We start from the raw sequence: 27,790 nt of genomic DNA on the forward strand, positions 1-27,790 counted from the left end.
CACAGGAAGAAACTGTACAATTACATTTCAGAACATACAATCCTTGAGTAGGAGGCAATCCATCGTGATCTCTGAGAGAGTTCCCCATCAGAGAGCTAGGAAATGTCTACAAAAGGTTACAGGTGCCACGAATAACACATGCACTAACATGCAACTGATATGCTAAGGAAGCACTGCAGAACATTTTCAGCTCCTAAAATAATAATAAAAACACCTCCATGAGGCATCTATGTAACTGAGCAGGACTTTAAAATAAAAGATTTCATTTGAATTTCACTTTTTATCAGAAGGCCGGGCTTAAAATTTAACTTATTAAAAATTCACTCATATATAGTTCTTTAATGGCAGCTAACATCTCCTTACCTGATATGACCAACCAACTCAATCAGTTTGTGGCTGAAGAAGTAGGCAGTCAGCTCAGACACATGACTGAGCACAGAGCAGACTCCAAAGAGAGTGGTGGTACCGTTCAAATCTTCCAAGTGCCAGTAGAGAAAGGTGAACACAAAGCCATACCCAAAGCCCATGAACCACGCCACAAAGAGCACCGAGCCATACTGGATACTACACAGCAGTTTTATTAGGTCCCAAAAACTGAAAGACTGTGATTGGCTCATACTGGTTGTAGGAGTGTTGTCAGAGGATTCGTTGGAGGCATTTCTGTCCACCTGTGGTATTTCCACCTCTTTTTTCTTATTTTCATCTTGCTTGAAGTGCGTATAATGAAATCGAAACTGGGTGGCCACAATTAATGCCATTGTCATCAGAACACCAAAAACAATGAAGACTATTCTGTAGTTCTTGTATTCAGGAGCTTTACATCCTTGACCTTCAATGGCAACTTCTATATGGGTATAGTCGATGCCGATTCCCACAGAGAGCATGGCCAGCCCCCAGCCCAGAGACCCCCACATACGCTGCAGACCGTACCGATCCCGGTGCTTGCCGAGGTACTGCAGAGTTACCGTGTCCACAATAGTGACAGAGGAAGCACTGAAAAATTCTCCTATGATGACAACCAGCAGAATGAGCAGGAAGATGGCTTCTACTTCTTGTTGATCATAAACCAGCACGGCTTGGTCAGAAGGTAACAGCTTGGTGGTGGTGGCAGATGGGGTGGTGCTTGGGGTCACGTTCCCCAGTGAGGTGGTGACAGTGGTGTTTTTCAAAATAAAATGAGTACTGTTTTCCAAGGTAAACTCCACATCACCGCTCCGCGTAGGTAACAGAAACGTTACTTCAGGAGTAGCAGTCCCTGTAGCTCCCAACGTGACTGGCCTGGAAGTGAGCAGGTCTCTCTTCCCACGAACTTTTGGGGACGCAGTACTCACGGTTGTTAGTGCAGATGACACGGAGGCGTTTTGTGAAATGGTAGTTAAAAGGCTGCTTGCATTGGTGGGATGTGCTGGGGGAAGGCCCTTTGGTACGCATCTTAAGGTGGCTGGTCTAACAAATCCAATCCCTAGGTTAAATAAAACCCAGCATAAAAGTGAGAAGAGAAGGACAATCTTCCCTTTCTTGAAGCGATCCGCTACCACTCCCCAGAAGGGAGCACTGCAGAACTCAATAAAGTACCTGATGCCCACCAGAAGTCCGCTCTGACTGGGTGACATACCCAGCTGCTTGTAATACACAGGGAGCAAGGGGTAGAGAGAGCCATATGCAGAATAGAAGAAAAAATAGAAGACCTTTGAGATCAGAAGATCGTTGTTGATTTTGACGCAGTGCTTTTCTAACCAGTCTAGCTCTTCATCTGGGACAGTGGTTGTCTCTGTTGAAGGGGATTCATTCTGGGGATGCAAGTCTTGATCCTTAGAAATGCCATTGAAAGGATCAGCAAGCACATATTTTCTCTTCTGTTCTTCTTCATCATCGGTTAAAATGGCAACCTTATCATCAGCTGCCATGGCTTACCACAAGCGTCCAATACTCTGTGTGCTCTCAAGGAACCAGGGCTACCCTGCAAGCAAATAAAACACAACATGATGAAGGAACAGGTCTGCTACGTCAGTCATCAAGGACAATCATGGATTCTTTTTTACTTTTTTTCCTTGAAATGACTTCCCTAAGCAATAAAGGCAGTATTAGAGCAGGGAAGGCCATTTGCCTCGACTATTGGTACATAGTAGCATCAAGAAAAACGTGTTTTATGACCAGTGCTGTGACTGCTTGTTCTCCCAGCATATTCTCTTTCATGCTTAGGAGACAGAATACTTTATATATTCAAAGTTACTGTGGCAATTAAGTGCTATTTTAATTTCCCTATGAAATGAAAGGCTAATAACAGAAAAGAGGCTAACATTCACACAGATATTAAATTCAATATTTCCTGCTGATCCAAGCTGCATCTGGCCCAACAGTTGACAGAACAAGCCTCAGACACCTCTAAAGCAACAGCCCATTAAAATACTCTAAACCTTACACAGTTCAGCATCACACAAGTGTAAAAATACCACCACTAAGATTCCAAACTTCCTCAAGGTTTCTGCTCCTCACATTTCAATGCCATTTGTACGGGATATTATCTACAAGGATCTCTGGTTTCACTTAGGCAAAAAAGGTTACATACAAAACTTGGAACTGTAAATATTCACGTGTTGAAGGTCAGAAGTTAATCAAAGCAATGCCCGTGCATACACACAGAATGCTTTTTTTCCTCCAGTTGCCCTAGAAAAACTTCAGAGACTTCTGGTTTAAAATAAACAACGCGGCAACAGATTAGACAGAATGTTCTATTTAAGTTGCTAGCACAGTCAAATGTGGAAATACATTGCCTTGCTCTTACCCACCAAAACCCAGCAGCAGCGTTACTAGTTCCTGTAATTCCCAGCTCAGCCAGCCACTTGCACCTGACACTTGGAAGGACTGTGGGCTTCTAGCTCAACCTGCTCACTCATTTCAGGCTCTCTATGCACAAAACAAGTCCTTCTAATGAGTAAATTACATCAGCCATTATCTGTGCTTTTATTTTCTTTAAGCCTTGCCTTGTTTTGACAACAAAACCTCCAGAACTGCACAGAGCTCCACTTACAGCAAGGGGAGGAAGCAGAGGACAGAGAGCCGTTCCTGCCCTGAGCAAAGCAGTATAGCTCACCTGCCTGCAGCAGCTTGCTTACCAGCTGCACCAAAGCTTTACAGCATTCCTTTATTCAGAACAAATTTCCTCCTGCGGACCCCATGACAAAAGCACACTCCCTCTTAACCACCTGGATAACAAGACAGCTTCTTTCCAAGCACAAATTGGAATTACCTTCATGTGAACTCAACAGCCATCCATTTCCAAACGTATAAACTCAAAACCACCTGATTCCGTATCAACTATACTAGAGACTTTTAAAGCAATTTGTATTTGATCTGGTTGTTAAATCAGCTTCCCTTTTGTATTGGAATGGGACAACCATTTCTTAAGTTGCACTGATACTATTGCTGGTCTTCTTCCACTCCTCCTGACTTCAACAGCCATAACATCCATCCTCTTCTGACCTGTTGTGTGCCAGGATGAACCCAACACTGCTAGCATGCTGACTAGAGCATCTAAATAAGAATGCTATGAAAAGTATATTTTGTAATCACTTCAGTAAATATTTTCCCATCCTGAGAGTGCTTCACTGAATATTATTAATAACACAGAACATACTCTTCAGAAATACAACAGCACCAAGACTGGTAGAAGCCATATGGCATTCCTTAATGTTTTGATCAGTAGTTTGTTTGGGAGACAGGTTTTGAAAGTGATTTTATTTTGTGAATTTTTAAATTCTAAAAATAAGCAACTGGAAATGAGAGAGCCAACAAAGTGGTATTGTTACTGAAAATCCCCAGAAACCTTACTAATCTGTCTGGCTTTCCTTCTCTTGATCAAAAAAACCCCAAGCCAGACAGGGATTGAATGTGCAGCGAAATCAATCAGGTGGCAAAAAATAAAGGTCTTTTACAAACCAGCAAGGTGTCTGCCTGTTATTTTAACCACAGTCTTCAAATACTACAGCTTCACTTTGCAAAAATGTTTTCTGATTCACAAGACAGCAAGAGGACAGAAGACAGTGCTACCAAGCAAGCTGAAAGCAGCAGAGAACAGCAGCAAGAAGAAAAGGCTGATAAAGTAAACAATGATTTTGGCATGAACAGGAATTCTAACTTGGTCAAGGCAGAATGGAGCATGAAGTTTGGGCTCAAAGGCTGTCAGGATACTAAGCACACTCTACACTCTGGAGCTATTCGTCCCAAAAACATGGAGAAAGAAACCAACCAAACCAACAGCTTTGCCCTGACTCAGTGCTGACCAGCACATCTGGCTGAGGAAACAAATCCTCACAGAGGAAACACCACAACGGAGTTACAGGGTTAAAAACACAGCATGACAACTCCATCTGCCAACCAACAGAAAGTTAAGATTTGGGATGGTAGAGTACTGTGAATAAAGCTTCATTCAGCACCAATATTCCATCTGTTAAGATTTGATAATTAAATTATAGTCAGGATTCTCAAAGCAAAACCCTTAACAGCCCTATAGTCAGGGTTTGAACGTGTACTGAATTAAAACAATTCATCAGCCACACCTCAGTTCATCAGAACGCAGACAATCAAGAGTAGCTTCAATCCATCAAGCACCTGGAAAGCAGGCTATGTCCATACTGCCTCCAAAAACTCTCAAGGGCAGAGTTCAAAAGAAGCAACTGACCTCCCAGCAACACACAGCTGGAAGAACAGAGCAGGCTGGAGTGCTGTTTGCCTGTGCAAATAAAGCAAAGCCAGCCATGGGGGAAAGCTTCTCACCTCACTTTACCTGAGTAGAAAACTGAGTTTGTTGTAAACTTGGGAAACTGTACAAGCTCTCCTATGAACATCTGCAAACAAATCTCATAAAAAGAAAACATGTGTCTTATTAAGAAGTGCAATGAAGGTTTATTCAAGTTGCTAATTAACATTTGCTTCACAGCTTCCATGCCAGAAGGAAACTTACAAACAATCTGCCTTCCACGGCAAACTCACCTCCGCTGTGGCCACGCAGCAGCAGCCACAGCACTGCACCCTGGTACTGCACCTCCTCCTCAGCCATGTCCCCACACTGATCCCAAACACAGCACCTCTGCACCAAAGCCACAAGTGCCTGGCATCTCTCAGCATTCAATCCTGCATACAGCAGGCCTACAAGGCTGTCACAAACATGACAGATCACATCTTCCATTTCCAAGTAAGTTCTACCCCGACGGAGCAGCCATCATCTCATGCCCAAAAGGAGAAAGTAATGCACAGAACTTATATTGTGACAGAAGAGTCAAGAGAGTCCATCCTCCACTACTCAGGCATTGTGTCCCACTCCCCCCCTGTGCTCCAGGGGATACCACACAGCAGCCCCTTCCTGCTCTCCCAGGGCCATTCCTCCTGCTGCCCCATCCTAGCGCCTGCCTTCTGAATTCATAACACCAGAGCTAGAGCTCAGAGTGAATCAATTCCGCACTGCTGAGAAATGTTGCAGGTGTGAAGTGAGTGCTTCTAACATTACCTACCACAATTAGCATTTCCAAGAAGTGAAACCACCTCACTCTGTAGTGTTTAACTCTTTAAGTTACTTTGTGTTCCTTACCAGGCGCGTGCTTTGTGTTTTGGTCTATGCAGATATTTTCCTCCTCTCAGCATGCACGTGAAACCCCTCATGCTTTGACAAGCTTTGTCTAATTAGACTGAGAGACTCAAGTATGTCTGAGTATGGCAAGAGCAGGTTTATAGTAGGTTTAAAGCACTTGATAATAGGTCTGAAGTTGCTAAGTGGATACAACAGTGGTAGCAATAGCATTAAAGAAGATAAGCCTGCTGTCAGCCTGGTCTGTGAAAGCAGAACCATCAAACTCACATCTCAGGACTCCTGCTTTCCTAGCCCCGTTTTCCATTTTATGTGTGCCAATTGGGATGTATAGAGTAGGAAACTCTCCACATAATATTAAGTAGTGAAAGAAAAGCAGTAAGAGCGACTATGCACATCACTAATACCAATAACTAGACTATTAAGTGTATGATTTTAAAATCGGTTCACTTTCTGTCAGCAGCATGCTCCCAGCTCCAGCTTGCTAGCAACGGCTGCAGCTGGATACCGGCAGCCAGCACCCAGGTGCCTTCCACGGCAGCCAGCCGTGTGGCCCAGGGCACCCGAAGCACAGCGCACCCAGCCCGGACTACAGAGCGCTGCGGCAGGTTTAGCCAGATGAAATTAAGGCCGCGCAGAGTGCCGTGGCACCAGCTCCACCCGTGAGCAACGCAGCTCTCTCACCTGCGTGGCTTCGTTCCTACGAGCCGCTCGGGCCGCCGCCTGTCGTGAGCAGCACCGCCCTTCGGAAGGGGATTGTTTCGCTCCCCCTCCGTGCCCCGAAGGCCGTCAGAGCACACGCAGTCACACGGAAGTCCCTTTGCCCGCTGCTCGTTTACACCCAGTAAACAAATCCAAGCAATAACCGAGCTCGCCAGCCAACACCCGACAACGGCTTTCTCTAATAGCAGAGAACAACAAGACCCCGCGAACCTGGGTAACGCAACGCTGAATAGAGCGAGCCGTTCCCGAGACGCGCGAGCGTTCACGCGGCCGGCAGCGCTTCCCGCGGCACAGCCCCGCCGAGCCGCCCGCCGCCACGGCTCCGCACCGCCGGCCCGAGCGCCAGGGCGCGCCGGGATGCAGCACGCAGCGCGCCTCCCGCACGGCCGCCTTCCCACCGCTTTAACGACAGCACGGCGCTGCCTCCCGCAAAGCCCGGCACCGCGCGGGCTGGAAGACTCGGACAGCGACAGCGATATCGACGGCCGGGCGCAGCGGTGCGGAGATGCCCGAGCGGGAGGCGGTCACGCAGGAGGCCCGGGGCGCGCAGCCCAGCGGCGCTCGGAGCGGAGAGAAGCGGTGGGCGAGGCGAAGGCCCAGCGTCGACCGCCCGCTTCCCGCCGCCCGGCCCCGCGCCGACTCACCTCGCCCGGAGGCGGCTGCGCGGGGGGCGCCGGCCCGGCACCATCGCACCTCGGCTGCGGCTGCTGCGGGCGGCGGCTCCGCGCACCAGGCCCGCCCCCCCCAGCCGGCCCCGCCGATACTGGGCCGCCGCCGGCGCGCAGGGGCGCTGCGGGAGGGAGGAGCCGGCCGGCACCGCCTCCGGCCCGGGGAGAGCCGGGGGAAGAGCGAGCGGAGCCGGGAGTAAGGGAGCTCGGCGCGGCGATTTGGTTCGCTGAGGCTGCGTGAAGGTCTGGACTGCGGCCCGTCGGAAGCTGTGACGCTTGCTCAGACAGCCCCTGCTCCCTGCTGTCAGCTATAAAAATGAGGATTGGCAGAAATGGAGAAATTGCTGCATTGCTCTAAATTGCATCTAACTTTTTTTTTTCTCGAAAGCCTATGCATATCTGGCCAAAGAGAGCTCAAAGAAGAAGAAATACAGTTTTAAGTCACATAAAGTACAAGCTTTTCTATTAAAACACTCGCTAGTATAAAGTATGAAATCATTATAGAATTACAGCGAAGTCAGTTAAAAGATTATCTGATTTTTCCCCAGGAAATCAAGCTCTAAAACACCATGAAATGTTGTTTAGGAACGTGCTACAGAATGAAAAGAACAACAGCCAGCCAAAGTTTTTTCTATAACAAATACCAACAAATTCATACTTTACCTTGGGACACTGGAATATTCAAAAACACTGCTTTATATCACACCAATATACCCCATCTAGGAAGCTCTGTATTATGAACCCACAGCTTCTCAATGAAACAGAAAGAATTGCTGTGGATTTCTGCATGGGCTTTTGGTTACAAGCTTATTTTATGTTTTACAGATTTCAACCCATGTGCCCCATCACGGTGAGTCTGCCACTAAATAGTTACAAACACCTCGTTGTTTTACAAGGCTATAAAGTAAAATCCCAATCAAACTGAAAAACATATAGCAAAGTAGTTATAAAAAAAATAGGATAAAATTACCAACAACTATCGCTGGAGCTGCACACTGCTAACAGTAGGCTTTGCTTGGGAAGGACTTGGTGTCAGCTGACTCTGGAAGCAGCTGACTTGTTTCGTGGGTTAGAGCAAAAATAAAGCAAATGCAGCACAGCACAGACAAAATTTTTATGTAAAACCATCTGACGCCGTCAGTATGATATATGCAGCTGATATTTTGCAGTAATGGCAAAGGTAAAGTACCTGAGCCCCATAAGGAAATGGTTTCTAGGAGCTCATATTTTAATTTATAGTAAAGCTTCTTGATTGGTTTCTTTCATGAACAAAGGCTGTGCTTTGAAATCAGGAATTTCCGGCTGACACCAAATATTCAGCTGTCCTTCAGCAGCTTTTAACTGCGGGCCAAAAAAAGAAATAAACAAAGATACTTCACAGCAGTCAGATCAGAAAGATAAGCTGAAGGTGAGATCTGTGCTGCTAGGACTTGTTCCAGAGCACACGGGAGACAACGGGAGAGCTTTCATTTCAATCAGGCCTTTAATATTCTGCACAAAACATGAACAAAATCACTCGATGTGAGGCTGGATCAGGTCCTGGGCAACCTGATCGAGCTGTGGTGTCCCTGTTCATTGCAGGGCAGCTGGACCAGCTGGCCTTCAGAGGTCCCTTCCAACTCTACGGATTCTATGATTCTGTGCTGTGCATTCATTAGGGTGAAACCACTACAGCAGTGGTTTCTTGCTCCAGGAAGCTTTTCGTCACACACAGTTTATGGGTATTCCCAGGTAATCTGGGCAGAAGTGCAGTCACGATGGGGAACAAAGTGGCTTTTTCCCTCCTGTTTCAGAGACAGCCAGCAGTTTTATTACCAGCATATATTATCAGCAAAGAGAAATGCTGACAGAAGAACTGAGAAACAGTCCTAGAGTGAATCAGCAAATCATGCACAGCTACGAGCACTGCTGATGGTAATTGAGCACAGCTTGTTCACAGCTGGTAAGATGAGGAGCTGCCATCGCCATGGCCTGTCTGGTTTGGCAGGGAAACAGGGGATCCCCTTCCTCTGGATTTTCATCTAACACCTCTGGATGTACTGCATGCATTAAAAATCAGAAGGCAAAGTAATGCACAAAAGCAAATGCCAGCTGCAGAAACATATGTGCACGGGCCTTTCCCATTCTCAAAACCAGATATCTGTTTGTGCAGTATCTGCCTATAGAACATAGAACAATCAACCTTTCCTCACCTCGTGAACGTTTGAACCCACTGCCAAGTATCAAATTCAGTGCGTGGCAGCAGTCTTGCAAATATTAAATTCGTTCAAGGTTGTGTGAACACCAGCAGCTGGCAAGGAAAGAAAGACAAGAGTGCACTCTGTGGGAGGATAGCCCACATCTTGAACTCCTCAATGGGCTCCCCTTGGCCAGTGACTTGTTGTTCTTGCCCAAACAGAAGCTGAGATCACCCTGGAGAAGGGGGGGAGCAGAGGGGGAACTTGGGTGAAAGGGCATCTGAGGCTTTTAAAGTGATGGAGGAAAGATAGCAGCTTGTAAAATTGAAATGCATAAACCCACAGGAAATCAAGCTTCATTAGATCTTGCTGTCTGCAGAACAAATTGTTTACGTGTTGCTAACGTTAATGCCACTGAACACACGCTGAAAATATTATGACCTTGATCCTGTCGTGAGCTTTGCTGCTGCAAATTGTGGAGTGAATAAAGCCCTGCTGCCTTTGCTATGTTCCCTGCAGGAGCAAGGGAGGTTTGTGCCATTTGGCTACTGACACCTGCAATGGGTTCTGCATGGCCTGTCAATACGGGGGGAGGCTCAGCTGGGCAGAGGTGATCAGTGGATGTGCTGAGAATTCCTCTTGTAATGGAGTCCCCAGAAAAGACTGCAAAACTTAAGCAAGCTTGCATATACACACAGTGTATTCCAACAAAAAGTAGGATGCTAGAATAAGAATGCAAAGTGACTGAGACAGGAAGGAGAATTAAAACTGTGATACATGCACCCATCTCTGCACATTTTCATGGTGATAGGTCACAGCAGTTTTTCACTGAAATGGTTGTTGTTGTTTTGTTATTTTTTAATTCAGTACAGCTATATAAGGTTAACTCCCTGATTAAATTCATGTCATCTACCACGTAGATTTGTAAACCTAAGGCCTCACCAAAGCACTCACTTTTACTCAGTACATGCAAATGTGATTTGTGATGAAAACCACTTGAGTGGCACAAACAGGAAAGCTACCTTTGGTGCTGAGGCATCAGATTCAGGGTAAGGCTCACCACTGACTTCAAAGGCCTCACATCCAGCTCTCTATAGAGCTGAATTTGCCTAATTGTAACTAGGACCAGTAATGACAGAATACAAAAGAGAGTCAAGTGTCAGCCAAGCTGTCTGACCTCTTCCTGCAAGAATCAGATTGATCTTTTATTTTCTATTTCACCTCAGGACCACTAGCATAACTGATTGGTTAGCCTCCTGTAACATCTTGGTTAAAATAGAGCAGCACCTAAGTGACACAAACAGTTGAACTCAGTTTTAAGGTCAAATATTTCTTCCCCTTCCCAACATGTGAAAACAACAGGCAATTTACTGTTGCCCTTCTCAAATTCTTGAGATGATACTCCTCACTTTAGAGAGCAAAGGACCTCAGTGTTGTAGGATTGCCAAAGATGTCAGTTACACTGAGATTCAAAGTGGTATCTCTGATCAGAATAGACTGAGAAATAAATAGGACCTGCTTAGACAAATGGAAGCAGTCATGTGTTTAGTATGTGCCCAGCACAGGAAGTCTCTTTTGTCAGCCATGGCACAAAATGATGAATGGGAGATTTAACATACACTGACAGCACTGTAGAATAAAGTCATGTTTCAATTTTGCTACTCAGACTTATGACTAGAAACAAAAATCATTATTTACATATAAGAAACACTTTAGGTATTTTCTTTTTAATGTTATCACTGCAATCTGAGATAAAGATTTCAGGTAATGGCACAAAATGTTTCAGAAGCATTGTACACAGCTATTTACCCATTTCCTACAATATCCTGGTAATCACAATGTATTTAAAATAGGACCTAACATACAGTAGTACTCTCAAAGGAAGGCTTCAGAACATCTGTTTATTTCAGAGTCTGAAGCTGAAGACAGAATTAACACAGACAAGATCTCAGGAGATATTAATAGTTCCGTACTTACCCAGCTCATTAATAAATTCATTGGATTCCTCCCCAGCAATGTTTCTTTTCCAAACCTGGAAACCAAATTGTTGACAGTGAAGAAAAACAACATATGTTTAGTCTTCAACAGAATGTTAATTTAGGTTTAAAGAACCTCATTCTGCAGAGTGTGTATTGGCCCAGACTTCTGCAAAAGCCAAGAGCAGTTGGAGACGCACTTCAAGGACGCAGACCAGGTGCAGCACTAGTGATATACCTTTGTGTTTGGCAGAGACTGAGAACACAAAGCTTGTGCCAACATGACATGGCTCCTGTGAAACCCAGCCTGCTTTCGTGAAGCAACTTGCCTTTAAAGCATGAACGTGCCACTGGGAAGGTTAGTCCTTTCCACTGAATGAGTTACTTTGGAACTGTCACCAATCTTTCTCATATTTACTCTGGTGGAACTGGTCAAGAGAGAAGCAGCTGAACCTCAGCTCTATGTATTCATGGTCAGCTTGGAAGTATCAGCAGGATCTAAAGGATCTTACTAAAGGACTACTCAAGCAGAAGCAAAAGAATATCAGACTGTTTCCCACTCCTGATTATTCTTTTCTTACTGCCTCACTGGACAGGACAAGTTTTCAGCCCATGCCAAGATGCTCTGGTGATGTTAAGGCCTTTTAGGGGGAAAGTGCAAAACGGGAGCAAGCTTGATCAATGCTACCAACATGAGTAGTGACAGGAAAGTTGCAGGGCAAAAGTTACACATTCTGACCTAGTGGCTCTGCTGTGTGTAATGGAGCAATTGACTCCAGCATTTCATCCTACAGTAAGGAAGGGCAAAGTGCTTTCTCCTCACATCACTGAGCTGTGAGCTCCCTGAGGCAAGGCTGGATGTCACTCCCTGCTTGGCTCCACGGGCAGAAGTGTTACCTTACTCCGCCTGGCCTTTCCCCACTGCTGCACATCAGGCCAGGTTCCTCTGCTCTGATCAGTAAAGCATTTCAGACTGAGTGCTTCCATTCTCAGAGACATCTGAAATTGCAATCCGCATCTAAAATGTTCAGCCAACCTCTTACAACATTTCCATTCTCTTTGTCTCTTGCAGATTGTGATCTATTTATAACATCCCAGCTATTTCTAAACCTCAAGTAGACAGAAAATTGATGCGTCATTGCAAAGATGTGCCTTTGAAACGGTTGGGTGGGGGAAGAAAAAAAATACAGGAAAGTGAAAAAGCTGAAAAACACTGTCTATGTAACACTACTAACATGTCTCACCTTTTTTTTCTTATACCTTATCTTACAACTTCCTAAATCAGCACACGAGGTGTGAATTTTAAGTAGCTATGCCTTTCAAAATCACTGACTAAATCTTTTCTCCCTTTTCTTCCCCCTGATCTGCTAGTAGTTGAGAGATGGTTTGCTGCGGGCAGTGGGTCAATTGTAGCCAGTTTGGGGATACAGAATCTACCTTCCTAAGGATTTGTTACATTGCTACAGTGTGTTGTTAACTGTTCAGTACCAAAAATAGTGACAAAGAACTCAGGAAGAAAAAAGTAAGAACTGCAAAGTAAGATGGAATTCTATTCTAGCTTAATATATGGATTTTTTTTTCTACATAGAGAAACCAAGACATGCATCCTGTGTGAATTCTAGGAGGAAAAGAAACATCAGTATAATCTCCTCATTTCCAAAAGAATGTAAAGAACTAGAGAACAGAGAAGGATGCTCAAATGTCTGAAATGACTTCTCTGCCCAGAAGAGCACAGATTTTGTCAGTCAGGACAGCAACAACATAGCAGGGAAATGGCAGGTTTACAAAGTCACGAGTTGGAAAAAGCAGGTTTATCTTTCTTCTCATTCATGGATTAGGGAACATTAAATGAAGCTAGTAGGAGGCATGTCTGCAGGAGAAAAACAGCAGGGACAGGCGTTAGACCTGTGGGAATGCTTACTGCAGGTACTAGGAGTTCATAAAAGTTCTGGGGGAGGCTGGACAAGAGCGTGGAAGGGAAATCATCAGGAGGCTTCTAAACAGTACATAAACTTCATTTGTTTCAGGAATCACGAGTTGAAAGCAGAAGTCAAGACACGTTACTCTGTTCTTACCCAGCTCCTGACAGCTGCTTTCCAGGAGACAGTGACCTGGATCTGACTCAGCATGCTTGGTTTTTGTCTTTCTGCTTTCAACAGCAATTATCCGGTGAACAATTAAAAGAGATTAGAATGACAGTGTTTCAATAATTCTTCAACATTTTGTACCCCAGTTTATATTCCCTTCAGTTTTTCGAGTCATCGTGTATTCTTAGAATTGTTTAAGGTCAGTGCTGGCTCTGTTTTGTAGATAGCCTTTATCATCCAATGGTTTCATGGACTGAATTCATTAGGCCAAAGTGTGGGAAGCGCTGCTAACTCTTGTGCTTAGCTTTAAGCAATAGATTATAGAGGCACTGTGTTAAGAAGGCATTTTTCTGAAGCCATTCGGACTCACAACAGTAGTGTTTCTTACAAGAGCAGGTCCATTAATGCAGAGCAATGGAAGAAAACTGCTGCTGGCTCACTCTGGCTTCCCCTCTGGATATCAGTTCCATCTCAGGCAGGAGAGCATCAGTTCAAAGTTACTTGTGACTTCTGCAGCCCTGGCTGTTGACAGCAGCAGTTTGTTAGGGGAAGCCTTAGAACCTTCCTGCTTTGAAGCAGGAGTGCTCAGTTATACCACTGCAATGAGCGTGAGGGCCATTAGCTCTGCGGCTTTTGTTTCTTGTTTTTGTTGTAGTTGGCATTCGGATGGTAGTGGTTTAAACAATCTACCATAAACAGTTTGGAGAGCCATCGCACAGCAGGCCTCCAGTGCCTCCAGTCCCCAAGGACAGCACTCTCACAATAACACTGTTAATCTTGGCAATTCTCAAATAAGCTGGGCTATTTATAATTTCCTTTGGTGAAAGTGAGAATGTGCGAGGACATAAATTGCGTGACGTGATGACTGCCTGCCTGCCTCTTACATCCCTTACTTTCTGAATTAATAATACGACTGCCAACTATAGTTTCAAACAGTAATAGCAGAATAATTGAATTTCAACTGGAGTGCATTTTGTATCTTTGACTTTCAGAGAACTGGATCTTAAGCGATAGCCATATCATTAAAACAGAGCTCAGTTTGCAGAGCCTGCCTTATCTTACCCACCTTCAGATTTATTAGCTAAAGGAAACTGGTGAACCTTTGGACTGGGTGGGTGATGGTGCAACAGCAGTGGCTGAACAAATACACACGGCTCATACACAAAAGGCTCAGAAGGAAGAAATGACTATCGGAAGGCTGAACACTATTTCACTCAAGGAGAGAGGTGAAAGTGGATTAAATTACACTTTCTCCTCTCAACCCACAGAGTTGAGCTTTCACTTATCTACTCTCCGACCTAAAGCACTTGGAAAATACGGCTGAGCTATGATTTTTTATTTCTTATTATTTTTCCCATGAGAGACCACTTCCATCCTGTGTTTGAAATACGTGTGAAGGATTATACCATCGATCTGCAAACAGAAAGGTGAAGGTTACACAGCACGGGTAACCACAATCTTTGGCAAAAAGCTTCCAGGACCAAGTGACATCTCCCAGGGAGGACGTGTCCCTTCGCCTTCGAGAAATAACTCAGCACACTCCTGAGATCTGTTTCTGTCTGTTATTACGCAGCGACAGAATGACAGCGCCTCGTTGCAGTCATTTTGCAGTGAGTCACTATGCTACCTACGAGTGTTATGACTGCCTATTATGAATACCTAACAAAATTAAATGTGTTACTGCGAAATAAAGCCGACTGCTTGTGCAAATACACCGCGAACCTCCTGACACTGCATACTGGGGGACTTCAAAGGACTCTGGGCTTTTTATTCCTCTATATAATAAGGGGAATAAATAAATATGAGAGGTTCTTAGATGAGAAATACTCCTGAGGAAGAGATAGTGTGGTTGAGTTGATACTTGTTTATACAGCAGTTTGTCCTTTGCTAGGAAACATCCCTGTTTCTTTCTGTACAGCTGGGTAATGTCTCATGGGTGACAGCACCACTGGTTTGTATGAATTCTTGTATTACACTGACAGCAACAGAAGTCACTCTCTTCGCTTTGCAGATGTGAAAAGCATAGTAGCAAAGTGACTCGCTCACACCCAAATAACCAAGGCAACTTTACTTAGAGCTACAATGCCTGTGTTATCTCCAACAGCCAATTCATGTTAATAGTCGTACTGACTTCCAGGTTACATGAAATCAGATGTTACTGCAATCTTTTGGCTATTTCTTGTAGCTTAATTAAAACTTCCAACTAATGTAATGAATTTTAAGAGCAACATTATCAGCTACAGACTTACTTGTCAATGTTTGATTCTCCTGACTATTTAAAGAACACTGAAAATTGTATGTTGCTGTTGTAATTAAGATTGTACACAGATGTACCTTCAACATGCAGCTGTCTCCTACTAGGAAAGAACAGGTCAGTGGTAAATGTTATAAAAGGCTCACAAAGAGCGACAAGGATGCTTTTTAAAGGCTAGAAATGTCCATGAAATCACTTTACAAACAGTCTTAAATTTACCAGCTCATGTCTCAAGCTACTTCTGCATGGAGCTACATCCCCTAGGAAGAAGCACAGCCTCTAATTCAGGCAACAGATTTACATGCTTTAAGGTCTTTGCCGGCCCCAGACCCAAACCCTGCTGCTAGCTCCTGCAGCTATCCATACAATGAAGCAGCTTCGTGCTCCCCGAGCCTGAAGGATTGCTCTCAGCAACAGCTTTAGATGGTAGTGCCTGCCTATTTCTTGGCAGACAGAGGTGTGTCAAAGTATGACTAAATCACACTGTGTAACATGTTATTTCTGAAATAATTATGTATTCCTACCTACTTCTCTTAGCAGCATGAACCTCCATTCCAGGCTGGCTGCTGTCACAGACAGAGCAAGTGAGAGAGAAGGAAGGTCTAGACAGAAGCCGTGGCATCACGAAAACCGCCGTGTGAAAAAGAAGACTGAGATGACAAAGAGAACTGATGACTGCATAGCTGCCTGTGCACAGTTCAGATCCGTGCTGCGCCCTGCCAGGGCTGCCGCTGCTTTCCTCACCGAGCTGCACTCCCCTGCAGAAGAGCACTTGGTGCGCGGGGCTGTGGGAGCCAAGCACTCCCCCCATCACTTCCTCTGCAAAAAGCTGAGGACCCGGAACGACAATGTTTCTTTGAAACAAACAAACAAACACGTTCCCTTCTGCCTTGCTATACATTCTTTCAATGAGGTTAATAATTACACCTACTTACGGGAATCTGCTACATTGAGTTGCACTGAAGTTAGCATTTGCCCACCATTATGCCGTAATGGAGCCCGGTAATTTATGCTTCAGAGCAGAATATATCTGCTAACGAATGATAAATGCTTACTTTTAAATAGCTTAAGGACCTCTCTTTATTCTCCTGACCTATTTTCTTCCTGACTTTTAATTTCTCTGATCTGATCTGCCCTGTTCTTTGCATCATCTGTGGCATTAAGTGAGATACTTTCCCCTGGGCAATGTTCTTCAGAGCCATTATTTAATGAACAGTGTTAGCTGCACCTCAAATTCAAAGAAAATGGAAAGAAATGTGAACATTTCTTCTTAATAATACATTTTCTAAGCCAAATGTAGAACTTTTCAAGTGAAAATTAATACTTGTGCAAGGTGCCAGGAGAGTAACGTGTCAAGTTTAAAATACACACACATCTGTGTAATAAGAAATTGTCATTCTCAGCCAAACTGCCTTGCTGAAGAGGCTTACCTAGGCTTAGAGCACCAACCAACTCTTAACACAGACACCCAAAGTGCTCTCTGTACCCATCCTGCACTGTCAGAACACTACTAATTAACGTCAGATGCTCTTATGCTTAGGTAATGACTGGTTCCCTATGACCCCTGAAAAGGCAAAGTTTGGTACCAGATGCTGCAAGACTGAAGTGCATGACAGTTCCAGGGCACGGCAGAAAGCCAAGAGCAGTGCTACACACATGACTGAACTCCTAAAATAGACTTGAAATTGTTCTAAATGTCTTTTTTTTTTTTTTTTTTTTTTTTTTAACTTCTTGAATAATATCATTCCACCACAATAGATCACCTGAGGAAAATTCCAGGCTAGCAGTAGCTGGCAAGATAAGTGTATAATCTGCATTTAAAATCTGATGTACATTCATTGATACAAAAGGTATGAAAAGCACTACCTTTGAAGTTAACTGAACCAATGCTAAATGCAGGATAGCATTACAAGCGTGCCAATACTGCTTCCAAATGCCACTGACAAAGGAATTAGTGCAATGTTTTAAAGTAAATCAGCCAAGTGACACGAACTCACTACTTGGAATATATTTCCTCCTCAGTGTGGGTATGTAATTCCAGTAGATAATAATTACAAGTTACATAAGATTCAGTGGAAAGATATAAGGATATACTTACAATATTAATCACCGAAGCCTTTCGGAAATGAGACTTTTAACAGATGGGGGCAGCTAGTTGCACTGAGGTCACGTCTCTGTGGATCCATGTCTCATCTCACCAACGTACATCCATCAGCTGGTCCTCCTGTTGTGACACACGCAGATCTGCATTAGGCTTAATCATAACTTCGTTTCTTTCTGAGCCCACCAGCGGAAGGCATTATGCCTACACCTACCATTCCTAAGCCAGAGTAAAATCTCCAGAGCTACAGAAAATGGGCCAGGATTGGGGAGTCGCTGAAGTCAGAAAGCCCAGTTCCCTCATGCATTACAGCCGTGCAGCCCCAGCCTCAGAAATGGCTCCAGCAGACTGCTGTCTTGTCTAGGAAGCAGAGCGCCTTGGAAAGGGCTTTGCACTTTGGCACACCCTGGATTTTCACAGAGAAAGTTACTGTATCGAGCAGAAACCACTCCAATATGGGGCTCAAGGTCTCTACTACATGACCCACTCCAGATTTTTGAAATATCTCCTGTACTTTGAAAGTCCAATTTCCCAAAATGCATTAGTTGCCTGTTATTGCACCTCTTTGAATATCTACAAACCACATCCTGATATAACAACTGGCCTCAGTAATGCACGTGGAAAGCCAGACTGAGAAACGTATGGGCAGTTCTAGATTGAGAAGAACGCAAACAACTAGCCCAAATTAGGACAGTTGGATTAGGATTACATGTTGGAAAACCTTTCTTTCTATAGAGGTGGGCTAGGCTGTGTCAGAACCTGAAAGCCATTGTGTGCCCTCAGTTCTCTATAAGAGATATTTCTTAAGAAACATTCTATGTCATCGGTCTTACAATGAAACACGAGTTTCAGTACTATTTTCAGGTAACACGAGCAAAGTATCTCAGATAACGTCCCGTTAACATAAATAAACCTGAATTTAATTTCTCATCAGAGCACAGATTTAGAGTAAATAGTGAATTAACTGGTATTCTGGGATGCTGCTATTTCAGGAGGTCCAGCAGGGGTGGTATTTTGAAATACGGCTCCATGCTGCAAAAACCAGATGCTTTTTTTTTGTCTCTTCCTACGTAGCAGCAGCTCTGACTCTTACAGAATCAGGAGAGCAGGAGCATAACAAGACACAGGATGACACAACAGGATGCAGCACAAATATCCCTTGCTTCCCTGAGTGCGGAGTGCTGGCTGCCACTTTGACTACCAGGGAAAAATAAACACCATTTCATTCTTTCCAGTCCTGGGAAACTCAGCCATAAGAACTAATTGTATGCCTGAAGACACTCTCAGCAGCAAGTTATCCTTGAGTATTTTTTTCTAGTCTACTAGAAGTAACTGTCCTACCAACAGAAAATTCACTTTCCCCTGGCCCCATTCCCACCCACTCTCCCTACAGCTATTTCCACCCACGCTGCAGCTCTTTTTAACTGTGTTTAAAAAGCAGAGAGAGAAATGTACTGCTGCTGCTGCTGGTGCTCCTCCTCCTCAGGTGGGCGGGCTGGTGGCTGGTCAGTCTTCTGCAGCGTTTCTCATCGCTGGGTGCGTGGGAGGCCAGGAGCAGGAGTGGAAGGAAGGAAGGCAGTGGGAGGCAAACAGCCGTTTCCCACCTGCACTTGTGTAATTACATGCAAATGAAAAACTATGGCAATACATCTGCAAACAGAGCTCGCTGCGCTGTGAGCCCACAAGGTATCCAACCCCTTGGGTCTCAAAAGCCAAACACGGGGGCGACCGCCAGATCTCCAGGAATTTTTCATCTGCTGAGAAAAACAGAGCGGTGGGGAGCGAAGGGGGAAGGAGAGAGGGTGTTCCTTGCAGTTATGGCTTTGCGTGTGGGTGGTGGGTGGTTTGAGGGGAGGAGTGACAGATTGCTTGCGGCAGCAGGGAAGAAAGACGTAGGAGGGTGTTTGCCCAGGGTCCTGTCTAACCCAGAGGGTACCGGTGGGCGGATGCAGCACGTCTAAGCCAGGGTGGTGGGAGTGCAGGAGCCCGCTGTGGATGGATGGATGGACAGACCTTACTGGAAGGCTGTCCCGGCTGTGCCCACGCAGAGCGCCTGCTGCGGCAGCAGCCACCCCCACAGCTCCCCAGTGCCCCAGAGGCCAGAGGAAAATGGAAAAACAGCTTCACTCCTGCAGTTTCGTCATGCCTTTGCTTTCATCTTTTTCCAAATGCTTCTACTTCCCCATAGTAAAATGCAGGATAACTGATAAAAGGGCAAAAAGCTTCCCCCAATTTTTGTTAGGGGAGAAATTCGATTCTGAATGCCATTCGCCGTACACTCCTCCCAAATATGACTTCAGAGACTATGTGGATGCATTTTCTGACAAGGCTCTGACTGAAAGCCTGGGGGACTAGAGTCTCTCCCTGTGGGATTACTCGCATTACAAACAAAAGCAAAAATTGCTTCTCCCTATTACATATGTATTTCCTGTGTTTCAGTCCTTCCCTGGGCTGGCTTATTTTTAGAGAACTGAGATTAGTTTTCCACTTATTTTAAGCCAAATTCTGCTCTCACCAAAGCCAGTGGCAGACTGTCCACAGCAGACCTGAGGCTTCAGTGCTTACTGTCCACACTGGAGCAAGTATGTGTTTTACGGAGTTGTCACTGAGCTGAGGAGGAAAGAAAAGGGGGGAAAAAAATGACAATTTGTGGATTGCTTGCCAGTACAGAAATAACCAGTTTGCTGGGATGAACTGGAGATTCCCCCATTCTATTCTTCAGCCTTCACACTCATTTTTCCTTACCTTTGTATACTGTAAAGATGCACTACCTGTAAGGATTACTTCCCACATTCTCCACACACAGAAATTAGATTCTAGCTCTTAGACCAATGGAGGAAAAAATACAGTTTACTGCAAGCCAAGATGCAGTAACGCAGGACATAATGAAGTACTTGCACCATCTATTATCTGGTCTTGGTGAAATACACACAGAGCTCTAAGGCAAGTAACTGAGAGGTACCAATTAATCATTAATTAGAAACATAGAAGTGGCATACAGAATGCAGCTGAGCTGCTCTTGGAGTCCTTGGGAGCAGGAACACCTACATCTTGATAAGTTATATTTTTCTAGAAAAGAAAGAAAAAAAAAAAAAACCAAAACACCAATAACCAAACAAAAACAAAACCCCAAAACATCTGCTCAGCTCTAAAGTCCTCCTACAGTCAGCAATTTGTTTTCTCTTTCCAAACCTGCTGAACACACTGCCAGGAAATTTCTCCACAGGGAGGAATTACAACCTGCCTACCCTTCTGGCTACTGTACTTGCACTCCCTGAATTCCTGGCTTGGTGACTGCAGTGCTACTTACTCTAAAACATCCAGTCTCCTGCTGGTCTCAGCTAATAGTAACACCATCCACGAACTCCCTGGTTAAAGGTCACTTCATTCAAATTACTTCCATGTAACCCCATAATTTTCACTCTTTTTCCTACTTTTACTTACTTTTGTTTTGAAATAAAGTAGAACACTAGTCTCAAGCAACATAGCTCCAATCCTTCTTGAAACCAATGGGGAAAGAAAAAAAAAAATAAAGAAAACATTAAGCACTTTGAAAAGAAATCAATAGCTGCTGCAAGATGATGCTTGTGGTACTTTATTATTTACAAAGCAGCAGGCCTCCTTCTACATCAGACATACAGCTGGGAGACAGCAAAGAAAGGCCATTATTTGCACGGAAGCCAGGAGGGGATGAAGCAGATGAAAATCAGGATAAGTAGAAGGTGCATCAGACAGCAGTGACCTGCGTTCTGTGCTCCCAGGCACCCACACCCTGTGTAACCGTGCCCTGATGGCAGCCTCGCCCTTCGCGTGCAGGTGGAAGCTATTCGGGGGTTTCCAGGAGTCGCACACAGGCTCCTCCAGCTCCTACCCGCAGTGAGCTCATGTCCTCATTTCCAAGGCACTAACGCAGAGATCACCCCACAGACAGGCGCAGCCCCTGAGATCTTCGGGCACCAGACACAAAGTGCAACGACGTTACGTGCTCATTAAGTTCCCGATAACCGGGTTACGCCCCGGTGAGATGCTACCTCATCCTTACCGACCTTTCAGAACGCAGATGGATTTAAGGGCGCGGCGCCGAGCAGGCAGCGGGCGGAGCGGCTTCCCGCCACACGGCGCACGGCCGCCCCCTGGGGGTCAGCGCCGCACGCTGCGCTCGGGGCCAGCGGGGCTTCTGTTGGCTTCCAATACAGGTGTAAAGAGAACAGCCAGCGCCCAGCTCGCTGCTGTGAGAGAGAAGCGAACTAGCTACCACCAGGCAGCCACCACCGCCTCCTAGAACCCGCGTTCACCTTTCGGGACAGCCCCCCTTTCGTGGCAAAGTTACACGAGTGCCGCGCATGCGCCCGCTCCGCCTTACCGCTGCTGATGACGGAGACCGACGGCGCCGGCTGCCGCCATGGCGGCCCGCGTGCTGATGGCGCCGCGCAGGTAACGGTCGGCCCGTTCCCGCGCTCCCGCCTGAGGGCGGCGGCGGCGCCCCATGGCCTCCCCGGCCCGGGTGTCGTCGGGCGGCGGCCGTAGGGCCGGAGCCCGCTGGGCCCCGCTGCCGGCCGCCCCTCTAGAGCTGAGGAGGGTGGGCGTATAGGCGTTATGCTCGGGTTCGGCTCGCTTGGCCGCGTGCGCTGCAGCAGGGTGCCGATGGCAGTCGGCTGACCTTTGAGGTTGGGGGACCGTGTCCGCGAAGGGGCCGTGAGGTGGGTGCGTGCCGGCTTGCTACAGCTGAGCCCGGTCCCAAAAGATGACCTTGTGTAGGACGGCAGGCCGCCAGAGCGTGCTGCCGCTGCACGAGCTCGGCCGGCCGGTCCGTGTGCACACAGCGTGCTGACAGCCAGCGCTTCTGTCTCATGTTAGCATAGGCCTGGCGCCTCTAGTCTAAAGTCCAGCGGCTGCCACAGCTCTAAATCGTTAGAGATGCTGCTACGTAGCAAAAATAGCCCCCGGACTCTTGCTTTCCCTATTAGCACCCAGACTTGAAACTTCACTTCAGAGCTTGGAACTGGTTAAATACACCAAAAGCATTAACTGCTGTCTGCCAGCTATATAATAGCATACAGTGACATCTCCAACCAGTTTGATCTCAAAATAGTTCTTGATTAAGCAAAAGTAGAACCTAAAACAATCCTGTCCAGGAAGTTTTCAGGTAGAACCTTGCACAGCTCAGCAGTTGTGTGCTTAGGGATTGTACAGTTGTTTTATAGCTACAGCTCTTAACGTTTCTCTTTCAGACTGACGCCATTTAACAGACTGCAAGTAATATTACAGCATTTGGTAAGAACAGCGTGTTATTTGACCGAGGTGGGAGCTTCTGGGACTCACTGCTGAGACAGACAATGCATGCAACTTACAACATGTCTGTCCGTGGTGCCCATGAATACCACTTGAGCATAACCTTGCCTGTGTCTTTGTGCACTCTCTTATAACTGCCTGTTAAATCACAACTCAAAGCCCAATTATTTTGGCCTTACCTAATTTTGTAGTTTGTTTCTATGCTGCCTGCCTTGTATTTTCCCCTTAAATATCATTCCACTTTGAAATCAATTGTAAAAATAGTTTAGTGAGCAATTCTCTGCTGTTAGAAATTATACACAGTCAAAGCTGTGTGCACATACTGGCAATTTGATACCGCAAGCCTGAAAGATACTTGGCATTCTTACTGTAATTGTTGCAGGTTTTTTCAAAATGTCTGTCTTATACAACCATCATTTTTTGCTTATCTGTTTCGTTTTGAAGTACCCTCAGATGTCTTTGTCAAACAATGTATTGCTCAGGAGCTTGTTGGAGGGTTTTTGCATCAAGTGATTTCAAGAGAACTTTGTAAGAAGTACCAATACTTGAAGTACAGTGGGAAAGCCTTAGCATGGAATCCAAAGTGTATGTTTTTAAATCTTAAACTGTGAGCTTTGAGTATGTTTCCATGAACACTTTTGTATGCTACTTAAGAAATCAAAGATGTTTGCTTTACGTAGTGTTTTTGCTCTTACAGAAAAGACGTGAGCATACCGATTCTGAAGCTGATGTTCTGTTGCAAAAGAAAGGAGGCGCAGGAATAATAACTTTGAACAGACCCAAGGTTCTCAATGCACTAAGTTTGAGAATGATCCAACAAATTTATCCACAAATAAAGGTGAGTAGCTGTTACATTATCAGATGCTAGTTTTAAGATTCAGCCTGACTCTTCTCACACATACTTTGTGAGATCACTAATGAGCTCAGATCTATAGGATGGAAAGGAGCAGACAATTTCAAGCACATTAGAAGAAGATGTCAAAGCAAATAAGTGTCAGACAAAAAGTTAAGTTCTAGCATCTAGACAGATAAGACACCCGTATTAACACCAGGTCTGAATTAAAGGCAAGCAGTTGTCAGCATTCATACATTCCTGTTGGCAGTACCCAGCTGGTCATGCATGTATTCCAAGCTATACATATTCCTAACCAAATTCTTAATTGAGTGCATGCTTGGTTGGGAGGCTGCATAGTTGAAACAAAAGATACAAGTCATTAGGAAGGAAGTTGCTTTTAGTTTTGTTCCTTAAAGAGTAGCTTTATGGAGTTACAGGCAGTGTGTCTACAAGGTAGTGAAGTAATGTGAAATTTTAAGCATGCAAATAATCCTTTTTTAGTTACGTTATTTATCATATTCAGGAAGCTAGACATGAAATACCAGTGTAGGTAAGATAGTTACCTGCATTTGTATCTTGGTAGATGGTTTCATTGCTAATTTATGCATTCTTTGAAGAACATTTAAAGAAATACTTTACCTGTAGTACTGCATACTGACTTAATTTGAAGCATAACCTTTGGAGGTAGCATTATTTTGAGTACAGTTGCTGGTACACACAAATATCCTGTCACAAATATGCTTGTGCACAAAACTGACTTGATCCAGTCCACAGCTGGCTCTGATTGCCGTCATTTTGAGAGTGTCCATCAGCAACTTCAGCGCTCTTCTTTGCTGCACATCTTAGGTTCAACAGAACTGACTCTGTTGAAACAGTTACTCTGTCTCCTGCATTCCTAGTTTTCTCCTTCATCATTGCATTCTCCTTGAGATTTCTATAAGGCCCTGCTTTAGGGAAAGCTGCATGTCTTCAGAGCTTAGGAGCTCTCCATAAGCAGCTGCGCTGATCTCCAGAACCAAGGCTGAACGTGACAGCGGAAGGGGAATGAGAGATTCCTAAACAAACACATATTGCCCTCTGACTTGCTTTTAAAACAAACTAAAGTATGATATTTTTTCATAAAGCAAATTGTAATCACGTACTGTCCATAGACAGTATATTTTTATGCATAGCATTTAATCTTATGTGGGATTGTTTACATCTCTTTAGGCTTGGGAGCAAGATCCTGAGACTTTTCTAATAATTATAAAGGGAACTGGAGAAAAAGCTTTTTGTGCTGGCGGTGACGTTAGAGGTAAGGACTGTAACCAATTTCTATTCCTTCATACACTGTTCTAACAGCTCTCTCACAGTAGCACAGCAAGATGACAGAAGTCAGCAAGGCTCATCTCTCACTGTTTTGTAACACATGTCCGTTTATCTGAGTCTCAGTAAATAAAGGAATTCAATCCACACAAAGTAGGAACTGTGAAAGATAAGTCAAATGTTTGCCTATGAGTAACTGGCAATGGTAGCCAATCATTACTGGAAAGAGAGGGTTCTTATCTTTTCCTTCCCCGTGTTTCCTTATTGACTGCTTCCCTACAAGAAATTTGAAGCATCTCAAAAGGTAGCACTGTTACGACTGAATAATTTATATCTGACATTTGACTCAGAGATGGGAGGATACATAGTTGACAGCAGGAATCAATGTGTTCATGACTATTCTGTAACTACATACAATATGAAGTCTCTAAGCAGTGAGAAATGGTTGTTTAAAAGCTTATATAAACGAGCAACACAGGTAGCTGTTAAATTACACCCTGCTCTTACCATTTTTTCCATTCTTAGTATTCAGTCTTCAGTTTTAAGTGGCTGGTCCACATATTGATATGAAATCACTGCAAACAACGTTGCCAACCATTACAAGAGGTCTTATAGTGCAGCAAGTAGACTGTACTCTCTCAAGAAGTATGTGACAAACTCCCCACTATAATGGAAGGCACTCTATTTTGATAGCTTGTTTTCATATTTCAGTTTGGTAAGTTTGACTGCTCAAGTGAAATAAAGCAGGATTGTGTTGTTGTTTGCTGTAGGACAAAATATTCTCATGCAGTACTCATTTCTGTACTTCTTTTTTGATGTTTTATTAATCCTGCAGTGATCTTTATAACTTTTATTTTTCTTAAGCTATTGCAGATGCAGGAAAAGCTGGAGATAGAATGACACGAGATTACTTCAGAGAAGAATATACACTGAACAATGCCGTTGGTACGTCTGATAGCAAATCTTAATGCAATATAATGTTCATAACAACAGCTTAGAATATAAGTTCACTTTCTCTCTTCTCTTGTCCAAAATGACAGCATAATGAAATAAGTCATTTTTTTAAAAACCAAGTTCAATACTAGTAATGTAACATGTCACTTTCATACCTTGAATGCAGTTTCTTGTGTTTAACCTTTCACAGCTACCCCATCCCATGTTCTTGATAGTCGCAGTTCAGCAACAGATGATCCAACTGTTAGATTCAGACAGAGCAGTTCTGCACTACTTATCCTTCATCTACTTCAAAGGCATAAAGAGATAAAAATATATACGTGGAAATATCATTAACGCTCCACTAGACAGCACAAGATCAAGTCATTTTAAACCTTTCCATTTAAGTAGGCTTCTCAAAGGAATGCTCAGGCTAGGAGATTGCTGCCTTAGTTTACTGCAGAGAACCCGGGGCTAAGCAGCGTTACAAGTTAGAGAGTAATCAAGTAAAGGAATGGAGATATTAAAGGATACCAATTCTTTTGGTGAAAAAAAAAAATAAATCAAGAGTTGAATGTTAATTTGAAAAAAACATCTCAGAACATGTTTTACTTGAATACAGTTTGGATTTTTAAACAACCAGAGTATCCCTTACTAGCCACTAGAGGAGAGGAGGTGAAGATGTTGGAGAATAACCTATGTTGCCAGAAAAGTATAGAGTAATAGTTACTAGAATAAGAGAAATGTCTGAAGAGCTGTTTTTATTTCATTTGCCAAGGTTTAGCGTTTTTGACTACGCCTTCTTGCTTTCTGCTTGAGGTTTCTTGTAAAAGCTTAGTATTGGTATAGCAAACATTGCAAGAACACGTGCTCAAATGCTTGTTTGCTTGTCCTAAGTGATTAGGGTGTTTTATACCTGAAGTACATATAATTACAAAACCTAGGTTTCAGGTAATTCTGGCATGACTGTATTCCTTTAGGATTGGGATTTCTACCATAAATAAGTACTTGAAATTGCACTCTACAACTTGAAATGGACAGGGCAGCCGCTTTTTTGCTGCAGTTGTTATTGGGAAGACATACCTTCATGGAAATTTAGTTCAAAGACTGTCATCTAGAGCTTATGTGCTATCTTCTGCGTTTGTGCAAGAGCAAAGAGCAAAAAAACTTGGAGATCCAGTTCTCATATTTTCTGACTAATAACCTCAAAGACTGCAGTGCCTTGTAGCATGTTTTTTGTTTGATTTAAAACATGGGTCTATAGTTGCAGCAGATACTTGTATCAGCAATCTGATTCTCAGAATGAATCTGAGTTTCTCCATAAACAGTAATTGAAAGCATCAGGTGCTCAGTTTCATACCTCCTAGAAGCTCCAACAACGTGAAGAGATGCAGTCACAGTGCTTTAGGATGGCATCTTGACTCACACCGTGCTGGGGCTGGAGCATGCAGCAGAACTGGCAGGACAGAACACGTTCACATTGCAGTAGCTGGTAGTCATGTTTTAGCTTAAACCTACCTTGCCTTTGTGCTCAGCTACTGGTGCACACACTGTACTCTTCATCCAAGTGTAATATAGGGTGAAAGGGGAACTGCTGTGTCCAACTTCCTGCAAGGCTACTTACAATAGCCAGATACAGCTGAATTATCAGGAGCTCACATTGACACTTCGTGTTCTTTCACAACATGAGGAGTGCACTAAGATAATCACATGGAGCAGCTTCACTGTAAGAAAGATTTTTTTTTTATTAATTAACTATTTTCTGTCTCTCCTGCTGAAGTTAGACATGGGGAAATGTATATTTAGCCCGTTCTATTTTTTTTGGATAAAAACCAATTTCAAACATTTCTTGTAG

The 27,790-nt window shown here is 44.2% G+C and overlaps 2 protein-coding genes across 10 annotated transcripts in view; one reads left to right on the forward strand and one right to left on the reverse strand.

Moving 5' to 3' along the window:
* MFSD6 (major facilitator superfamily domain containing 6) overlaps positions 1-19,260 on the reverse strand; it is a 36,832-nt gene extending 17,572 nt beyond the window's left edge. The window contains exons 1-4 of one of the 7 annotated variants that reach the window (XM_052676016.1): positions 19,026-19,260; positions 17,568-17,693; positions 11,130-11,184; positions 364-1,960 (exon numbers count right to left, since the gene is read on the reverse strand). In XM_052676016.1, the coding sequence (XP_052531976.1) occupies positions 364-1,907 (1,544 nt within the window). In that variant the 5' untranslated portion in view covers positions 1,908-1,960; positions 11,130-11,184; positions 17,568-17,693; positions 19,026-19,260. Of the gene's footprint in view, positions 1-363; positions 1,961-6,268; positions 6,290-6,517; positions 6,606-6,951; positions 7,087-11,129; positions 11,185-17,567; positions 17,694-18,663; positions 18,893-19,025 lie in introns of those variants that run through there. The other 6 variants (XM_052676017.1, XM_052676015.1, XM_052676020.1 and 3 more) reach the window with 6 other exon arrangements.
* Positions 19,261-21,825: 2,565 nt separating this feature from the next.
* HIBCH (3-hydroxyisobutyryl-CoA hydrolase) overlaps positions 21,826-27,790 on the forward strand; it is a 37,864-nt gene continuing 31,899 nt past the window's right edge. The window contains exons 1-5 of one of the 3 annotated variants that reach the window (XM_052676028.1): positions 21,884-22,004; positions 22,802-22,844; positions 23,560-23,700; positions 24,907-24,991; positions 25,867-25,947. In XM_052676028.1, the coding sequence (XP_052531988.1) occupies positions 21,973-22,004; positions 22,802-22,844; positions 23,560-23,700; positions 24,907-24,991; positions 25,867-25,947 (382 nt within the window). In that variant the 5' untranslated portion in view covers positions 21,884-21,972. Of the gene's footprint in view, positions 22,005-22,801; positions 22,845-23,559; positions 23,701-24,906; positions 24,992-25,866; positions 25,948-27,790 lie in introns of all 3 variants that reach the window. The other 2 variants (XM_052676026.1, XM_052676027.1) reach the window with 2 other exon arrangements.

This window comes from Tympanuchus pallidicinctus, unplaced genomic scaffold, assembly GCF_026119805.1.
Source record: "Tympanuchus pallidicinctus isolate F22 unplaced genomic scaffold, pur_lepc_1.0 scaffold15, whole genome shotgun sequence".
Classification (NCBI taxonomy): Eukaryota; Metazoa; Chordata; class Aves; order Galliformes; family Phasianidae; genus Tympanuchus; species Tympanuchus pallidicinctus.